Here is a 21,128-nt window from a genome sequence, read left to right as displayed (position 1 = left end):
ATTCCTGCTGATTCGGTTTAGCCATGACCGTCTGTCCGCATATCCTCTCTGTGCTGATAGTCCACATGTCGTTTTTTGAAATTAGGTTAGGTAAGGCTAGGTTGGAAGAGGGTGCGGATATTAATCCGTTCATACCATAACATTCACCTAAGCCAATAATCGGCTTGTTGTGCGCTGTAAGTACGGCAAAGTAACCAATATATATCCCTAATGATTTTTATATACCACGACCCTAAGTTGCTTGATGTCTGGTATTGTGTGTCCACCTTAGTGCCGATGTTTGTTAGTCGCGAAAGCCGGGCAATGACATTGCATATGCTTCAACGTTTCGTCATCCCCGAACTTTGGATACTCACCACCTCGAGGATATGCGCAAAACATTGCAAGATTATTTGCGACTTTACTGTCTTGGTCGTTATTGCCCTTATGGCAATTTTACCGTCGGTAAAGATGTTCACACTCGACGTCCTCGCATTCCGTGATCGCCCGGATCTACGCCTGCAGGATCTTATTATGGTCAAGCAGTGTAAAACAGATCTCAGTCCATGGGTTCTCAATGTAAACCCCACTCTGTACTCTAGCTTTGATCCATCCGTGTAACATAATCTTCCGGATGGCAATACTAGACTCCACTTGTGCATTCGTAATCCTATTGACATTGTCGTTAATGTCTTCTATGCTTGGACAATATAAATTATTTTGCCCAAGTCTTCTTCTGAGTAGTCCTCCGAATTTTGTCCATATGGTGTTTAACTTATCACGAAAGCTTTTGGAATTCGGCGCTGGCCGTTCTAAACCTCATGTAGCGATGGTCAGAGAAAGCGTGCGCCATGAAAACTCTCCACATATTGCCTCATCTAAAAATTCCTCCCCAATCCTATTACGTGTTATTAAGTAAGTATTCAAGTTCCTCATTTCCCGTCTGTTGTGAATTTCTCACCAGCCGTTGCAGCTTCGACGTGGGTGGCGGTGTCGGAGAGTTGAAAGTCAGATAAGGTGATGTCAGTTATGCTTCACCGTCTCCATGTCTCATCACTGTTGCATCCGACGTTGACAAATAATGCAGGGCCTCGGTCGAGTACCAGTGTTAACAAGAAACAAGTAAAAGCGTGCTAAGTTCGGCCGGGCCGAGTCTTGAGAACCCACCACCATTGATTCTGCTAAAAATTTATACGAAATAAATTTAGTTGAAATTCATAATTTTTTTCCTACATACCAAACATCTGGCAAACCAGCAAAAATTAAAGCGTCTAGGAACCCCCATCCAATGTGGTGGGTAGTTGATATACTAATTGGTAGTTGATATACTTCAGTCCAGAAACTTTGTTCCGGATCGTCCATGGCTCCCAAATTAAGGCAATATGAATCTTGCCCCTTACTGATTTCAGCATCAGAGTATATGTAGCTCTTCTCGCTCCGGTGGAGGTTTATCTGGATAACCTCAATCATTGATCATCCAGTAAATGGACTTCTTGGGAGAAGGTTATTGTCTCCTTGACGGCTACTTGTTCGTTTAGTAGCATTTAATCTCCCGTCCCTGCACTGCCTGATGTTTCAATATTAGGATCTTTGCCTATCCTAGTCTTCCGAATCTTGAGAATATCGATGATGATACCATCGTTGGGTTCCTATTCGTTACGCTGGGTTGAGTCTCTCGCCCCTGCACTAGCAAATGTTTTGATATTAGGATCTTCGCTTGTCCTAGTCTTCCCATCATTGGGGTAGTCGGGGATGGTCTTTTTAGGCGGTATTAAGTCACCTGCCTCGGCAAGGCCTGATGTCTCAATATGAGGATATTTGCCTATCGTTGTCTTCGAAATCGTGAAAAAGACATCCTTGGTCCCGTAGTACGCCATGCTTTTATTCTTAGCCAAACTGTCGCGGAGTCTTGATCAATGCCCACCACAAGGAGAGTTCCTTCTCCTCTCTATGGAAGGCCTCCCACTGCTCTGCGACTAAACCTTGGGTTTGATTGACGAAAAATCTCATCATGAAATTTGGGACAGTGAGTTGTGTTAGGCTCTTCAACATTTTTCTTCAATTTCTCTCAGATATAAGGTTTTGGGCCCATAAAACGCGCATTTATTGTCCGATTTCGCCGAAACGTGGGACAGTGAATGGCCCAAATCGGATATAGCCGCCATATAGACCGATCTCTCGATTTAAGTTTTTGGGTCCATAAAAAGGCGCATTTATTGTCTGATTTCGCCGAAATTTGGGACAGTGAGTTGTGTTAGGCCCTTCGAGAGCCCTCTTTGATTTGACCCAGATCGTTTGAGCTTTGGATATAACTGCCATATAGACCGATTTCTCGATTTAAAATCTTGGCCTCATAAAATCGCATTTAAAAGCCGATTTCGCTAAAATTTGACACAGTGACTTTTGTTAGGCTTTTCGACATCCATGTCATATATGGTTCATATCGGTTTATATTTTGATATGGCTACCAAAAAGACCAATATTTTATTCTACAAAATTGACTTATGACTTGTACTCATTAGACCACTCTATATCAGTGTCAAATGTGATCCAAATCGGACCATATGTCGATAAAGCTGCTATGGGGGCATCAATTAAGCCTTTTTCACCGGATTATGACGAAAGGTGGTTTACATATATACCCGAGGTGGTGGGTATCCAACGTTCGGCCCCGCCGAATTTAACACCTTTTTACTTATTAAGATTAAACCACTGCTTATTTTAGGTATAAAATGAGTGCAAGATCGCAGAGCACTTCACTTTGGTTTCTGCTTTCAAAGCGACTAAAAGTTCTGTTCATGCATTGTATTCCGGACTTTCTTTTGCAAAGCAAAGTTAAATAACGTTTATTGTATTTTTAAATAGGAACTACCCTCACTGTTGTCCTTTTTATATTTGGATGCTGGCGAAATATAATCTGAGAAGTCGAGTCGTTTCAACCTTAACTTAAAGACTGGGGACGAACTGTGCATCCCTCTGGCTTATCCGCCATTTCCTTATTAGTTAGTCTGATGACTCTCGACTACAATTGCTAAGGCACCCACACCTATAGGAGGGGCGGACATGCTACGGTCTGACGCCACCACCGCAGCTGTTGGATCTTTGGAGTCCATCTTGAGCCTACTCTTGAAAGGCTTTAAAATACGTCGTAATAGGTACCTAGTAGATATCTATTTTTTTCTTCGAGAAGGGAAATGAAAAAACGTTCGCTCAACTACTTGCGAATGTTCACATCCGCTAAATCACACAAGTTCTCAAATAAATGTGATTCCAAAGGGAACGCCTTCTGACTGCCAGTGCGGGACATACACACAGCAGATGTTCCATAGGCTCTTCTTCTCCGACGTCCCAACAACTTCTGCAGAAGCCTGTCATCTTGTTAGCATGTCTTCCGATCAGACAGTGACCTGTCATGCACACAATGGCTGTGACGTCTTTTGTAGTAACTGACAGCAAAGCGGTGGACCTCTTCAAGTCAAGATTGGACCACCTAATTTTAAAGTGCTTGCAAACTCGCTTTTGTGACCATCTGCTATTCGTTAACATTCAGACCTGATTCTGGAGACTTAGTTTGCATGTTACCAGAGGCATATGCACAGATTTCACTTCCACTGGAATGTGTAAGGTAGTTTCACAAGCTTTTATGTTCTGTAATAGCTCGGCACCCAGAACCGGTAAATTTTGATTTGTCAGCCATCTCGTTAAGAAATATGCGATAGTCGAGGGCTGTTTTTGAATTCAGAAATTTATGTAAATATGTCAATAATTTACTTGTATTAAGACTGTTTAATGCTTTTCTTGAAAGAATAAATGATTTCCAATAAATTGGTTTATCGATTGATAATCGCTTTAATTGAATTATTCAACTTTTGCAAAATACATTGCAGCAAAATTTTTAAAAGTATATACAAATTTCTTATAGCCTGTTTGTGGATGTCGAACATTATCCAGACGAACAAACAACAAACGCTCGAATTCGAATCTTTTTCGGTTTGTTTATGTCGAAATTAATTTTTCGCCTGTACATACGTAAGTTGTTGATATACCCCACACCATAGGATGGGGGTATACTAATTTCGTCATTCTGTTTGTAACTAGTAGAAATATTCGTCTCAGACCCCATGAAGTATATATTGTATATTCTTGATCGTCATGATATCTTATGTCGATCTAGACATATCCGTCCGTCTGTATGTCGAAGGAGTAAAGCCAGACGCTTGAAATTTTGCACAAATACTTTTTATAGGTATAGGTCGGTTGGGATTGTAAATGGACCATATCGGTCCATGTTTTGATATAGCTGCCATATAAACCGATCTTGGATCTTGACTTCCTGACCCACTAGAGAGCGCAAGTCTTATCCGATTTAGCTGAAATTGCATGACGTGTTTTGTTACAATTTCTAACAACTCTGCTAAATATTGTTTAGATTATCTGATTTAGCTGCCATGTAAACCGATTTGGGATCTTGACATTTTGAGCCTCTAGAGAGCGCAATTATTATCCGATCTGGCTGAAATTTTGTACAACGGGTTTTCCTATGACCTTCAATATACGTGTCAAATATGGTCTTAATCGGTTTATAGCCTGATACCGCTCCCGTATAAACCGATCTCCCTATTTTACTTCTTGAGCCCCTTGAGGGGCCATTTTTTTTAATTGGCTGAAATTTTACAAAATGCTTTCTACCATGATCTCAAACGTAAAATTTAATTATGGTCCGTATCAGACCATAACTAGAGATACCGGGAAAAGAGCTCGACAAATGCGATCCATGGTGGAGGGTATATGTAAACGTACTTTAACATAAGTAATTGTGATGTGTTTAACAAAAAAACAAATGGGATCATCCATTTGAGTTTATTTTTTTTGGCGGGTTAGGAGGAGCCCAACAGTTTTTCAACTACTTTGAGGCACCCCGGCACAAATTCTAACTTATGTCTAAATTTGCTGAAGTACGCTTAAGAGAGATGTCCGTTGCTGCGTTGCGTTACAGCCCTTGCCGATGAAGAACTTAATTGGGTCAATCCGGTAAGTACATCCAACCGGATGCCATCGGATTGCCGTAAATTTCCATCATAGAATCCGTGGTGGGCACTTAAGGTTCTTTAATGCAAAAATTTGTATCATGTTTTCATTCTATGCTTTGCATTTTTGATAAACAAATTCTCGCTCGAAAGAAAATTATCAAGTGACTGGCTTGGATATTTGCTTCTCATTGTTGACAACTGTTACGACGTTGTGTATCAAATGGGGATCCTTGCAAGAAAAGAAGAGTTGCAGTGTCTTAGATGCCCACGGTTGGGTGGACATAAATATCTTCTCGGAATGCCAGGAAAACATTATATCTCTGGAGAACGTGTTTCTAATATCTAAAATCGCACTTCGGCTAGCGCAGATGTCTCAACAAGATGGCCGAACAGTTCGAAACTCACCTGTTCTGTGGGTCCGATAACACAGATTTCTCGGGAAATTGTAAACCGAACGGACATAAAGCTGGGGCTGCAAGATCTATAGCTTTGCTGCCGCTGACTTCAATATAAGTCACATGTATCGTGTCAGTCGCGACAGGTCACTGTCTAATCGATGAACGTGGCAACCATTAGAACTTTAGGTTCTTGCCTTTGAAGACTTGTCTGAATAAGCAGATGTGAGCATCCGAAAGTAATTAGTCATTTTAAGGCATTTGGGCTGGTTCAACGACAGGAACTAGAAATAATGTACTTTCTCTCGCTCGTGTGATACCACATTGAACTAAGATATATATGTGACTCTGACTGCAGACTATCACTTTAACATGACCCCCACCATAGAGTGGGGGCATACTAATTTCGTCATTCTGTTTGTAACACCTCGAAATATACTTTATGGGGTCTCAGCCATAAAGTATATATATTCTTGATCGTCATGCCATTTAAGTCGATCTAGCCATGTCCGTCCGTCTGTCGAAAGCACGCTAAATTTCGAAGAAGTTAAGCTAGCCGCTTGAAATTTTGCACACTTACTTTTTATTTGTGTAGGTCGGTTGGAATTGTAAATGGGCCAAATCGGTCCATGATTAGATATAGCTCCCATATAAATAGATCTTGGGTCTTGACTTCTTGAGCCTCTAGAGGGCGCAATTCACGTCCGTTTTGACTAAAATTTTGCATGTAGTGTTTTGGTGTCACTTTCAACAACTGTGTTAGGTATGATTCAAATCGGTTCATAATCTGGTATAGCTGTCATATAAACCGATCTTGGATCTTGAGTTCTTGAGCCAATAGAGGGCGCAATTCTTGTCCAATTTGGCTGAAATTTTGAATGAGGTGTTTTGTTATGACTTCCAATAACTGTGCTAAGTACGGCGAAAATCGGAACATAACCTGATATAAATAGCTGCCACATAAACCGATCTGGGATCTTGACTTTTTGAGCCTCTAGAGGGCGCAATTCTCATCCGATTTGGCGCAAACGGCTTCTCTCATGACCTTCAACATACGTGTCCAACATGGTCTGAATCTATCTAAAGCTTGATACAGCTACCATATAAACATATCTCCCGGTTTTGCTTCTTGAGCCCCTACAAGGCGCAATTTTTATTTGAATGATATATTACACAATGACTTCTACAATGGTCAGCATTCATTTATGGTCCGAATCAGACTATAACTTTATATAGCTCCAATAGTTTAACAGTTCTTATTCAATATTCTTTGTTAGCCCAAAAAGAGATACCGCGCATAGAACTCGACAAATGCGATCCATGGAGGAGGGTATATAAGATTCGGGCCGGCGGAACTTACTTGTTATACCCTCCACCATAAGATGGGGGGTATACTAATTTCGTCATTCTGATTGTAACTACTCGAAATATTCGTCTGAGACCCCATAAAGTATATATATTCTTGATCGTCGTGACATTTTATGTCGATCTAGCCATGTCCGTCCGTCTGTCCGTCCGTCCGTCTGTCTGTCGAAAGCACGCTAACTTCCGAAGGAGTAAAGCTAGCCGCTTGAAATTTTGCACAAATACTTCTTATTAGTGTAGGTCGGTTGGTATTGTAAATGGGCCATATCGGTCCATGTTTTGATATAGCTGCCATATAAACCGATCTTGGGTCTTGACTTCTTGAGCCTCTAGAGTGCGCAATTCTTATCCGATTGGAATGAAATTTTGCACGACGTGTTTTGTTATGATATCCAACAACTGCGCCAAGTATAGTTCAAATCGGTCCATAACCTGATATAGCTGCTATATAAACCGGGCACAATTCTTATCCGATTTGAATGAATTTTTGCACGAAGTATTTCGTTATGATATCCAACAACTGTGGCAAGTATGGTTCAAATCGGTCCATAACCTGATATAGCTGTCATATAAACAGATCTGGGGATTTGACTTCTTGAGCTTTTAGAGGGCGCAATTCCTATCCGATTTGGCTGATATAACTGCTATATAAACCGATCTGGGATCTTGACTTCTTGACCCCTAGAGGTCGCCATTATTATCCGATATGCCTGAACTTTTGTACGAAGGATCCTCTCATGACCATCAACAAACGTGTTTATTATGGTCTGAATCGGTCTATAGCCCGATACAGATCCCATATAAATCGTTCTCTCTATTTTACTTCGTGAGCCCCAATTCTTATACGAATTGGCTGAAATTTTACACAGGTCTCCAACATATAATTTTATTGTGGTCCGAACCGGACCATATCTTGATATCGTTTTAATAGCAGAGCAACTCTTTTCTTATATCCCTTTTTGCCTAAGAAGAGATGCCGGGAAAAGAACTCGACAAATGCGATCCATGGTGGAGGGTATATAAGATTCGACCCGGACGAACTTAGCACGCTTTTACTTGTTTACCTTAGTTTCAGCATCAAGCTTCCGTTTTAAGGCTTTTTCTTATAGAAATCAAAAAATTACCAAAATTCCATTTGGGAACACGTGCAAACTTCACACATATCATTGAATGCTCATAGGCGGACACGCTATGCTCTGCGCTCCTTGGCCTCCTTAAGGAAATCATCTCACCTCTAAAATTTAAATTAAATTCAAGATGACCCCATCTCTGCCCGGTTCACATTCCCCCAAAAACCACCGCACAAAATTTTAATCAAAAGATTGAATCTGTCCAATTATGTCTAACCCTGCTCCAAAGCAATACGAATCCCTTTTTGTTTCGCCTGTTGACTTAAGACTAAATTTAAGTAAATACTTATTCGACCCAGTTTGCATTGCAAGTTCTTCACCTCAAGCCATCATTTGTGGTACGAAAGAGCAAAGCAACAGCGGAGGAACAAACAAATTCAAAGGTAAACGGTAGTTTCCCATAAACATTATGATTGTTACCTCTAATGATGGCGGCAATTATAAACGCCAATTAGTTCCTGGCACGTGGGAGTACTAGCCATGGTTGGGGTTGCTTGGGAGCATTCGCAAAGAACGAACGTGGCCAACAAGTGAAAACTTTCTACTGCTTGTTTGGTTGCCTCCCTTGTTTGGCTCATAACTATTCACATATCTGAGATGTCATGATTAGCACAGCAGAAACGGGGGGTAACGTAAGGAAAATAATAAAAAGTAATTTAACTGGAAGGAGCATAGAAGGAGAAAGTAAAACTTTCCTTGTACTCGCTGTGTTTGTCTAATCTGAAAATGATACAGTACCAGCATAAATTTGCCCAGCTTTTACCAATGGAGAACGAAACGCAAAAAACTTTTGTAAATACAGATAAACGAAATAGGATCGTTAAGGGAACCCAATTCTGGTAGGCCAATAAATAAGTTTGTGCCTTGTATATTGTATTAATCAATACGTGAAAGATTTAAGGTCTTCAGGGTGAAATAGGCAACTTTTATATTGCACTGGTTGAGCAGATAGAATTTTATAGCATTACCTGCGAATGTATGTGATAGAGATGGCATAAATATTATCAGACATCTTTAAACAAGCCGTTCACAAAAAGTAAGTCATTTTTAGGATTATATACATGGTCAATGAGTCGATTATAAATTTAAAAGTAATACGAAATGCCTGCGAGTTTACTTTATTGCTTCAGTATGAAAAGAATTTCTAAATAAATGGAATCTCGAAAAATTTGTTTGTGTAAAATTTGATACATATGAACTGGTCTGAGGGTTGGCAGACGCTCTCCTGGACCACTATCACTTTCATATACGAAAATTTCGACTAGTACATCTGATACATGATGTCCTTCGATATATGTGAAAATGCTCAAGGGCTTGAAAATGACAATTTTCGATACAACGAAAATGTACTAAATTTGATCTCAATAGTCTGCAATCGATATTATTAGGTTTTTTGCGGCTGGGTTTGAATGGTAGATCTATGAGAATACCTGAAGCAGGTGCAAGAGGGTCTTATATGAATGCCTTCATTTATACTTCCGAAAGTGGGCAATCGAAGGGTATTGGCGAATATAGCCCATCTTCGTGATTAATAAGCTTGTTGTCATATTTATTTCAGTCAGTTTTCTTCCATTATTAATGGCGGCAGCATGATTACAATAGACGGATATACTGGTAATGCAAGTTAGGAGTTCATAGTTGAAGCACGAGTTCTGTATAATCCTGACACATACAATATAATGACACAATTTGTCTCAGCATCTTTTGGCACTTTACATCTGAAAAAGTTCTTTACAACTTGCTGGTGCTTTTGTTTTTCAATTTTTTTTTTGACAGGTTTTTTAATCTGTTTTGATTTCCAAGATTTAATTTTTAATTTTCTCCAAACCTATATTTTATTCTTAAAATAAAACCGCAACTATGCCAATTTAAGCTCCAAAAAAATCCCAATAAACTTACAAAGTAGCTTAATTTACGTCTTAATATGTCCCGCCGACTATTGATTGCAATGTCAGCAGTAGGTTTCATGTTAATTCAAAGTATTTGCTATCATTACAAACTTGCAATCCATACTCCTTCATATTTAAGTGACTCTGGTGTCCGATAACTGACACATCGCCACTCTCCATCGCTTGTCCAGTACAAATATTTACGAAACTGAGTGGACTCAGTGCTTTGGTTATTTACCACACACAGGCAAAAAATATTCCCAAACAAGTAAAAAGGCATTAAGTTCGGCCGGGCCGAACTTTGGATACCCACCACCTCGGGTATATATATTAAAACCCCTTTTGTCACAATCCGATGAAAATTTGATAACTTATGCACCCAAATTCGGCACGGGCATTGAGTGCCCTTATAAGTCACTGTTGAACTTTGTAATTCAAATTTCAACAAAATCGGGTAATAAATAAAGCTTTTATGAGCTTCAGACCCTTAACCCGCATATCGGTTTATATGACAGCTATATCTAAATACAGTCCTATTTTTACCATATTTAGATCGGATGGCGGGTAATAAATAAAGCTTTTATGAGCTTCAGACCCTTAACCGGCATATCGGTCTATATGACAGCTATATCTAAATACAGTCCTATTTTTACCATATTTAGGTCGGATGGCGGGTGGCCTAAAACTACTCACTGTTTCAAATTTCAGTGAAATTGGATAAAAATTAATGCTTTTATGGGCTTCAGACACTTTATCGGAAGATCGGTGTATATGGCAGCTATATCTAAATATAGTCCGATCTAAACCATATTTGGACGGATGTCGAGAGGCTTAAAATAACCCACTGTTTCAAATTTTAGCGAAATCGGGTAATATTATAAATAGGGCTTTTATGAGCTTCAGACCCTTTATCGGGAGATCGGTCTATATGGCAGCTATATCTAAATATAGTCCGATCTGAACCATATCTGGGTTCGAAGTTGAGAGACCTGAAACTACTCACTGTTCCAAATTTCAGCGATATTGGTAAAAAAATAACGCTTTATGGTCTTCAGACCCTTTATCGGGAGATCGGTCTATATGGCGGCTAAGTCTATATATAATCCAATCTGAACCATACCTAGGTCAGATGTCGGCAGGCTTAAAATAACCCACTGTTTCAAATTTCGGAGAAATTGGGTAATAATTAAAGCTTTTATGGGCTTCAGGCCCTTTATCGGCAGATCGGTCTATATGGCAGCTATATCTAAATATAGTCCGATCTGAACCATATTTGGGACAGATGACGTGAGGCCTAAAACTACTCGCTGTTTAAAATTTCAGCAAAATCGGATGAAAAATGATGGGCATTAGACCCTTTATCGGAAAATCGGTCTATATAGCAGCTATATCCAAATATGGTCCGTTCAAGAACTTGACCAGCGTGCGTCAAAAAGACGTACCCATCCCAAAAATTCAGCTCAATATCTAAATTTTTAAAGCCTGTACAGTGATTACAACAGACGGATGGACAGACACAGGGACATCGTTAAATCGTCGACGAATTTTACGACGATCCAAAGTATATATACCTTGTAGGGTCGGAAATTGATATTTTGATGTGTTGCAAACGAAATGACTTATCGAATATACCCCCTATCCTGCGGTGGTGGGTATAAAAAGGGCAGCAAAAATATATGTTCGGCCATGTGGCTAGCATTTGCACATGGGATGTGCAATAACTCCCCCGTAAACCTGAGAAAAGGCCGCTCACAGCAGCACACGAATATGTGTGCTCAGACACAATGTGGCAATGTGACCTGCAAAGGCAACCACTTTTGACATAAATAGCCGTAAACGACATGGGACTGAGCAAATGAAATTTAAATTCAGAAAATAAACTCGGACATCGATAAGCATTTGGCGAGGAGAGACGGGAGTGTTACTTGCGGCTACAAGAATGTCATTGGGTTCTGTACGTAGCACCCACCATTCGCATACGCATATCAACTAAAGTGCTCCTCTAGTTGTAGTGGTGCTTCTCATTGTCGATAAGTGTGTCTGAGAGCTTGCAACAGAGTTACCATTGTAGCACCGAGTGTGCAAGGCTCACAAGGATAGTGTCCCTTTTGTAAATGGCTTTTAGATGACACCAACCTTCCATTATGCTAAATGGAAATCATGGCTTTCCGATGGGAAATGAATTTTGGCAAGGGGAGGTTATGGAGGATGTTACTCGTCATATTGTATATCTGATTGGCAGAACGGACGCCTGTTTGGCCAGAGAAAATTCGAGGCGGCAGCGATAATGCGATAAACGAAATTTGCATGTTATAAAATGGGTCAAAAGCACCCATGAATATACGTATGTATAAATTTGCATAGTTACCAAAATAGAACAACAAGGCAAACCTTCGAAATTGAACTGGACTTGTTATGGAAACTTTAGCACATTTCCAATCAACATTTTCAGAGTACCACTTTAATTGAACATTGTAAATAACATACCACTTCATCTGACATCGGCCAACGGGAATGTTTGTAGCAGGGGAAATGAGCAAAATATTGAAAATTGAAATCCACTCTCATGATTGTTGACTTAATCTATTGTTGCGGTTGACCGCATGCACGCGAAACCCATGAATATCTGTTGATGTGGTATACTGACAGTTGTGTAGACCGAAATTAAGATATAGGCCATAAGCCTCAAACCTGCATCAACAAGGAATCAATATTGTCAAAGTTTGTAAAAAAAAACTGAATACAATTGATTTTTGAATAACCAAAATATTAGATATTACCGATTGGTTGAATTAAAAAAACAAACATATTGACGACAATAATTGTTTTTTCTCCAAAAATAAAACAATTCTTTGATCTAACTTCTTGAGCATTTATAGTCCGCAATTTAGTTCAAAATTGCACAGTATTAAAGACTCGACTAACAGAATGTAACTCAAACCAGTAAGGAAAGGCAAAAGTGGGTCCTAAATGCTAAATTTTGTGAATATCGCACCAAAATTGTGGGTTCTACAGCCTTGAAAGGCCATATCGAATGAAAGATATATATGGGAGCTATATCTAAATCTGAACCGATTTTGCACACATATTAGGATGTAAAATAAAACATCTTACAAAATTTCGTATAGATCGGACAAAAAATGTGGCTAGAGGCCATATAGGATGAATGATATATATGGGAGCTGTATCTAAAACTGATCCGATTTTTTCAAATCAATATAGTTTGTTCTTGGATCAAGAACGAGACTTATGCAAAATTTCATGACATTTGGGTATCAAATGCGACCTATACGTCGATCACAAGGATACATGGACAGACAGAAAGACATAGCTAAATCGAGTCAGGAAGTGATTCTAAGCCGATCGGTATACTTATCAATGCGTCTAGCTCTTCTCCTTCTTAGCGTTGCAAACAAATTCACCAAGTTATGACACCCTGTACCACAGTGGTGGTGTAGGGAATAAAAACAATACTGCGGTTTTTGAAATTTTCGCAGAACATAGGGAAGAATTCCACGGTTGACAATATATCACTTCATTGCTTTATGCCCGATATGAGACGGATTAAATATGCTACCCATATATCTTACCTTATTGAATCGTGAAATGAAACGGACCTATTTCCAATTATACACGCGGATATATTACTTCATAGGCACCTATTTTGAACGGATTTTACAGACACTAAGGATAGTGAAAACAGCATTATCCTCTAAGCTGTTGTTGGTCTGCCTCTGAATGGACTCCAAAGGCCACACCCATGCGGTGGTAGTACCAGACCGTAGGATGTTGTCTGTGACTGAAACTATATATCTGATTCGGGTCTTGCGGACAAGACCGAGCCAATATCGTATTGCCATGACTGCCTTGAGATCTGTAAACCTGAAAAGAAGGGTCAACAGAGGAACACCTCAAGTAGGTGTACGTAGCCTTTAAAAATATATTATTGTCTCTGGAAGAAAAGGGTGTGAAAGTGGTCGCGTTCGCTGAAGACGTGGCTATTGCGGTTAGGGGAAAGTTTCAGGGCACTCTTAGAGATAAACTTTAGAAAGCTATACGTACGACTGCGAAGTGGGCTACAGGAAATTGAACTTCAAATTCAACATTTTGAAAAAGGCAAGAAAGTCAAATCTTGCCCTATACACCAGCAAGAGAGCCATTGGCAAAAGTTTGGTGTTTAAACGGCGTGTTTTTGCGCTGGGTATATACTGCTGTTGTCATACCAATAATGCTATATTTTGATGTAGTCTGGTGGACTGAGCTACAAAAGTCCAGCCGGATTCGATGGATGGCTTGCTTGTGTATCACACCCGCACTGAGGACGACACCATCTGATGTACTGAATTTAATGCTACACCTAGTGCCTCAGGTTATTATGGCTAGACAAACTGCTGCACTTACAGCAGGGAGGCTAAGGGAACTTTATCTTCGGTTATGTGGCTGCTACGGACACTGTGTTATTCTTGATACAACGTCGATGTGTAGGCAGTGTGGATTATTATTGACTGAGCCGCTTTTTGATAAAGAATTGTAGTTCCAATCGGTTCTGTCATGAATATCTCCGGTAATAAAAGTTATATATACTCACAAAATTATGTGGCCTTATCTTGACTACCACTCTATTATCGATGGCTAGAACAGATGTTCAGGTCAGTGGTCAGGTCATGACAGCTCACTGTCTAATCGTAAAAGATGCTGACAGACTGATGGTTGCATGTAACGATATTGCAGAAGCTGTGAGGACGTTGAGGAAGAAGCTACTATACAACATTTTCTGTGTGTGTGTCCCGCACTGGCAATCGGAAGGAGTTCCAGTTTAAGTTCTCATTTCTTTGAAAACTTATCTGATTCAGCAGATGAGAAAATTCGCAAGAGATCTGGATGGTTGAACGGTAGGAATAAAAAGGCAACTTCCTTTTACTGTTCCTATGCTATCACAATGGATGAAACGTCTAAGTGGGTCTTATAGCAAACTGCCACTTAGTCCTTACCTAGGTGAGTATAGTAATGATTCGTGCATTAAGTATTTTATGTTTTAAACAGAGCCTGTATTCTTGCAAAGTGTAGTCTTCATGTTGTTTTTTTTTTTTTTCGTCGGCCCTGATGGAATATTTCGGGTTTTACTTCATTGGCGCCATACCTGGTCAATGTTTTCACAGTGCGCATAGGACTAATATATACTCCGAAAGCCTGGCAGGAGGCAAGGGTGGTATTTATATCCAAGCCCGGCAAGACAATTTATGCGACACCAAAGGCCTACAGACCTATAAGACTTCCGTCCTTTTTAATCAAAACCATGGAACGTATTGTGGACACCATGATATAGAGTAGGGCATCCAACGAACTGCTCAAATACAAACACCATGCCTATGCCAAGGAAAGGTCGGTGGAGACTGCTATGCTCGAGCTTTTGCATAAAATAGAAAAATTCTTCGATGTCTAGATACACACATTGAAAGTTCACAGATGGTGCATAATGATCCCGTGGTGAAAATAGGGTACTACATTTTTTGATATCTGAAGGGGGGGCGGACCCTCCCCCTTATCCTAATTTTCAGAAACGCCAGATCTCGGAGATGGGTGTTGCGATTTATGCTCTCATATAGTACCCTAAAAATAAAAATTTGGTATCCAAATTTCGGATGAGGTACCTAGGGGGGCTGCCCCACCCTAAAACCTACCAAACATATATTTAGACCAATCACGACAATATGGGACTCAAATTAAAGGTATTTAGGATAAGAAAACGTATCTGATATCCAAATGTCGGGCCAAGAATACTTGGAACCACCAAGAGAACCGTGGAACCACCCTAACCCTCAAAACACACCTAAATGGGACATATTTAACGACCATGGCAATATGGGACTCAAATGAAAATGAAATTAAATGTGGGACCAAGTTTCCAGGGGTCCACCCCTTTCTCGAAACTCCCCCCAAACAGGACTTATTTACTGACCATGGGAATATGGGGCTTAAATTAATGGTATTTGAATGCAGAATACGAATCTGATATCCAAATATGGGACCAAGTGTTTGGGGACCGCCTTTCACCAAAAACATCCACCAAAGGGGCCAAATTTACGACCATAGCAATATGGGGCTCAAATGAAAGGTCTTTGGGAGTGAACACGAATCCGATGTATATTTTCAAGGCCAACTCACTGAGTGGCCGCCCATCCCTCAGAACACCCCCAAGCCGGTCAAGTTTGCCGACTATGGAAATATGGGGCTCAAATTAAAGGTATATGGGAGTAGACCACGCATCTAATAACAACATTAGGGGCCAACTGTCTAGCGGACGTCCCACCACCATAACAACCCCCAAATAGGACGTATTTACCCACCAAGACAATTTGGGTCTTAAAGAGAGTGGAATTAAATATTCATAATTTTTAGGGCCAATACCCCAAACCGGACATATTTGCTGACTGTAACAATAAGGAGTTTAAATGAGATTAGAAAACGAATTTGATATCAAATTTTGAGGGCTAGGCAATATGGGGTTCAAATAAATGATATATAGATATATGAGAATAGAGCACGTTGCTGATGTATTTACAGGGCTTAGAATTTGGGACCACCCAATCCCCAAAACATCGGGCAATATTTACCGACCATGATAATGGGCATATTTACCGACCATGATAATGGTGGGCTTAAATGAAAGGTATTGGGGGGTAGAGCAAGAATTGATACCCATTTTCGGGACCAATTTTCAGGGGGTCTACCCCTTTCCCAAAATACCACACAAACAGCAATTTTTTACTGATCATCACAATATGGGGCTCAAATAAAGGTATGTGGGAGTAGAATACGAATTTGACATCCAAATGTAGGACCATGTATTTAGGGCATCACCCCTTTCCCAAAACACTCCCCAAAGGGAAAAACTTTTTCGACCATGCCAAAATGTGGCGCAAATGAAAGGTATTTGAGATTAGAAAACGAATTTGATAACCTATTTTGGGGCCATGTGTTTGGGGGACGCCTCATCCTGTAAACTCCTCTTAAGCCAATGACAATCGGGGTTTAAATAGATGGTATTTGAGAGAAGAGCACGATGCTGACATTTTTTCAGGTCCAAGTATCTGGGGGACCACCTCTCCCCCGAAAACACCACTTAATCAGACATCATGAGAATATCGGGCTGAATTGAAGTATTTAAAGAATGGAATACACCTTACATCCAAACTTGAATTCGTAGACCAATAAAGATCATATGGGATTCAGATAAAGGCACTTTTATTGTTAAACTGTAAGTCAAGCAGATATACTATTTTCGTAACATTGTTTTTCACTAAAAGATCTTTAATTGTCGAAAACAAATATTCCAAGGAAACTTTTGTCCCATATAAAGTAAAAGAAGGCGCAGCGGAGCGTGCCCGGGTCAGCTAGTATATGTTTAAATTGTGGTTCCCTTGACGCAAATATAAGGGAGAAAGTTGCAGAGAGCACGCCATAGGAGGCATTTAATCGCCACTCCTATGGGTGACCAACATAAATAACATATTACGGATGCTGGCTGAGGAAGGATTTTAACCCGTCTGCTTCGCAGACCAAGAGGTAAGGAAGGAAGAAGGACCGAAAGGGTGCTGTTTATGGCAAACGACTGGGCTAGATATAGGGGTCTTAATGTTAACCCAGAGAAGACTGAAATATGCCGGTTCACGGGAAAGGGTGGGCTAATTTGACGCACCAAAATGATTTCGATATCTGACAAGGTAAAATACTTAAGAGAGATCTTGGACAGGAAACAGAATTCGAAGTGTCACATTTAGGAGTGTACCGAGAAGGCTCACAGGTGCAGGGCACTATGTAGGCAGGTCGTAGGCTCGAAATGGGGCCTGAATCGGAGGATAGTCCACTGGGTCTAAAGGAGCGTGATTAGAATAATACTTACCTACGCATTAGTAGTTTGATGGACTACGATGGAAAAAGTGCAATGCAAGGATAATACAACAGTTTCAGAGAACAATTCTAGACATCCGACCCATAGACATACAGCTTAATTGTAAGACTGCCACTGCTGATATGAGACATAAGGTGATGGGAGAATGCTAGAGGTCAGGAGCAGGTCATAATATCGCGGTATAATCAACGACACGATAGGAAACCCGGTTGGATTAGAAGAGGTTTCCGATTGAATTCCTGAGACGGCAGTTGAGATCCAGTACGAGACACTGCTGCCAAAGGCACAGTCTTGGATTGAAGGAACTCTGGTATTGCCATCTGGAAGATCATGCTACACATGTGGATCATAGCTGGAGGATAGAAATGTCCTGGGGGTCTACATTGAGAACCCAAGGACTGAGATCTGAGGAAGAGAGGTAGACCAATTGTTAACTATATCGATCAACTCAGAATCACTTTCTGATCCGATTTAGATATGTCCGTCTGACTGTCTGTTGTGCTCAACATTTTTCTCGATGCCTACAACAATATCCAAGAACTTTGGTCAAAATCGGTTCAAATTAAGATGAAGCAACAATGTTGTCTTTTGTCAACCGTAGTTATTACTGTTTGAACAAAATTTGATATTGCAGAAATTTGATACGGGTTGTTAAATAATCTATCTGAAAACACTCGCCGAGGTCCATCAAAATTGGTTCAGAATAGGATATAGCTCCCACTTACTTATAGAGTAGGTGTAGGGTATGATAAACTCGGCACCGCCCGACTTTGCCTTTTCTTACTAGTTTAATCTCACATAGGAGTTACTTTTATGGATTTCAATGGAATTTCCCAAAAAAGGCTTGCGGAATATACATACATGGTGGCTTTCGTAAAGTTACGGCAAACTAAGTGCCGTTTTACTTGCCATTCGGGAAATGTCACATTATCTTTAAATAATTCGATTCTATTTAAATATAAAGCTCTCTTGGCGCTCATATTGTATCCCATTTGCCAACTTTTGGACACAATATGAAGAACTTCTAAGTACCCAACCCGTTTCTGCAACTAGGATTTATATTCCTTTTGGGCCAATTTTTCATAAATAATATCTGAATTTTGTGTTGATTTCAATTAAACCACAATGAACCACAAGTTATGATAAAATGTTCGGTGATTTAGTGGCATCGCCTACACCAATCCACAGAAAGCAAGTTTCTTTAAACTTTGTTTGTTTTTTTGATATGGGATTGGGTAAAAGTTGCACCCCCAAGGGGGTCGCCTTACCGCATTTCCTCTGCAAACTTTGCAAATAATAAATCTTTTCGTTTCTTTTGTACTCACCGACAAATTTGCTTGAATACTCTGCTGATGGGCTTCTTGGGCTGTTGCCTGGGAAATGATGGATATCCCAAAACGAGAGTGAGATTGTTCTGAGGTCTTGAGAGCAGGATAGTAGAGTTTGAAGTGGGTCTTTTGCACGTTAAGCTCCTCAAAATTTGGTCTGCAAAATGAAGGAAAATGTAAAAGAGCATTAAGAAAATTTATTGCAATGTCGTTGCCTCTGGAAAATGTTTGGGTTTTTCACGAAATTTTGTACTTATGTACTGTATAGATGTTTATGGGCATCCTCAAGTGGGGGCGAAAACAAATTTCATGGCTCTTTAAAAATCTCACTCGTTCACAAAATCTGAAAGAGAGAACCAAATTTATCGTTGCTATCTGCTGCAAAAGTGTTGAATGTTTGTGGTTTAATTGGGCAGAAACATGAAAATTTATTAGCGGGACTTTGAAAAATATGTCACATCAGAGGAATGTGTGGTGATTTAATTCAGACATTTAATTAGAATGAAGACTATCACTTATTTGGAGAAGACTACTCGCTTTCATACAAAATGATTTTGTTTTTCTAGGTAACCAATAACGTGAAGAGTAATCCGGAGAGGTATCTTTGTGGCAGCTAAAATCAAAATGCTGACCGGGGCTTCATACTATTCGAACATTTAAATGTAGGTTAAGTTAGGTTTAATCGGCAGTCTGCCATCAGACTCACTCACACGTTTTCCTCCATTGTGATATAGCAGGAACAGGAGAAGGCAGATGCCTTCTAGTTTCTACCGTTCAACCATGCAGATAGCTTTAAAAAGCCCAAGGTATTGGAGAGTAGAATACGAATCTGGTATTAAAAATTTAGTTCAAGTTCCCAAGGGGGTCGCCTTACCGCAAAACTCCTTTTAACGGGCATATTCGACGAACATATCAGGAAATGAATTCGAGAGTACATTATGAATATGATATACAAAATGGTGCCCAAGTAATTGGAAATGGAGACTCATATGGGAGCCGATAAGGATATGAAAAGGACATTAAATTTTGTGGCCAAGAATCTAGGTGGTGATTTACCAGCTAAATTCAAGGGATCAAGTGATAGATATTTTTGAGTGGAGTGGCAGATGGGGTGTGGCGCACAACCCTCCTATAGACGCCTTCCACCAAACGGCTGCATACACCATTCATGACAATATTTGGTTCAAATGAAAGGTATAAGGTTGTGCACTGCGAATTTGACATTTCTATTCTGCTCACATACCTAGCAGACCACCTCAACCCAAAACAGTAGATCAATCATAATGACTTAAACGGACACTTAGTGATTTAATTAATTTGAGGCACAGATAAATGTAGGCCGCCATACTCCCAAAAATTATGATGATTCGTTCAAGGTGCAAAGAGAAGTTGAAAACCTTAAAGTTAAAGCTGCCACTACAGGTCGGATTTACATCCGATCGTCTTCAAATTTGGCACATACATATTTTTGGGCGTATAGACGAAGCCTATTGAAATTGGAAAAAATCGGTTCAGATTTAGATTTAGCCCCCATATATGTATATATTCGTTCGATTTGCAGTATTAAAGCAATAACATGGTCATTTGTCAACCGATTCTCTCGAAATTTATAGTCAAAACTCTGAACATTACTGGTGAATTTTATAGAAATCGGTTTTGATTTAGATAAAATTAGATTTAGATAAATATATAGATATATATATATATATATATATATATATATATATATATATATATATATATATATATATATATATATATATATATATATATATATATATATATATATATATATAAAGATTGGTCAATAAATGCGATTGTAGTGGCTCTAGAAGCGAAAAATCGGCCGATATATATATATATATATATATATATATATATATATATATATATATATATATATATATATATATTTATATATATATATATATATATATATATATATATATATATATATATATATATATATATATCGGCCGATTTCTCGCTTCTAGGGCCACTACAATCGCATTTATTGACCAATCTTGCCAAAATTTTTTTCAGCGCTTTTCTCGACGATTACCACAATATTCATTCTTTTGCGCTTCTTTAGTTTGGTCA

The 21,128-nt window shown here is 39.5% G+C and overlaps 1 protein-coding gene across 3 annotated transcripts in view; it reads right to left on the bottom strand.

Moving 5' to 3' along the window:
• Nucleotides 1–21,128, bottom strand: part of LOC131996633 (uncharacterized) — a 529,958-nt gene that overhangs the window by 236,257 nt on the left and 272,573 nt on the right. For 2 of the 3 annotated variants that reach the window (XR_009397902.1, XR_009397901.1), the window contains one exon: nt 19,096–19,185. Coding sequence is in view for 1 of the 3 variants with exons in the window: in XM_059366170.1 (XP_059222153.1) it covers nt 19,026–19,185 (160 nt within the window). In the remaining 2 variants the exon portion in view is untranslated. Of the gene's footprint in view, nt 1–19,025; nt 19,186–21,128 lie in introns of those variants that run through there. The other variant, XM_059366170.1, reaches the window with a different exon arrangement.

Source organism: Stomoxys calcitrans, chromosome 4, assembly GCF_963082655.1.
Source record: "Stomoxys calcitrans chromosome 4, idStoCalc2.1, whole genome shotgun sequence".
NCBI classification, from domain to species: Eukaryota; Metazoa; Arthropoda; class Insecta; order Diptera; family Muscidae; genus Stomoxys; species Stomoxys calcitrans.
Note: the sequence above shows the minus strand (reverse complement) of the source record. Positions and strands in the feature narration are given on the sequence as shown.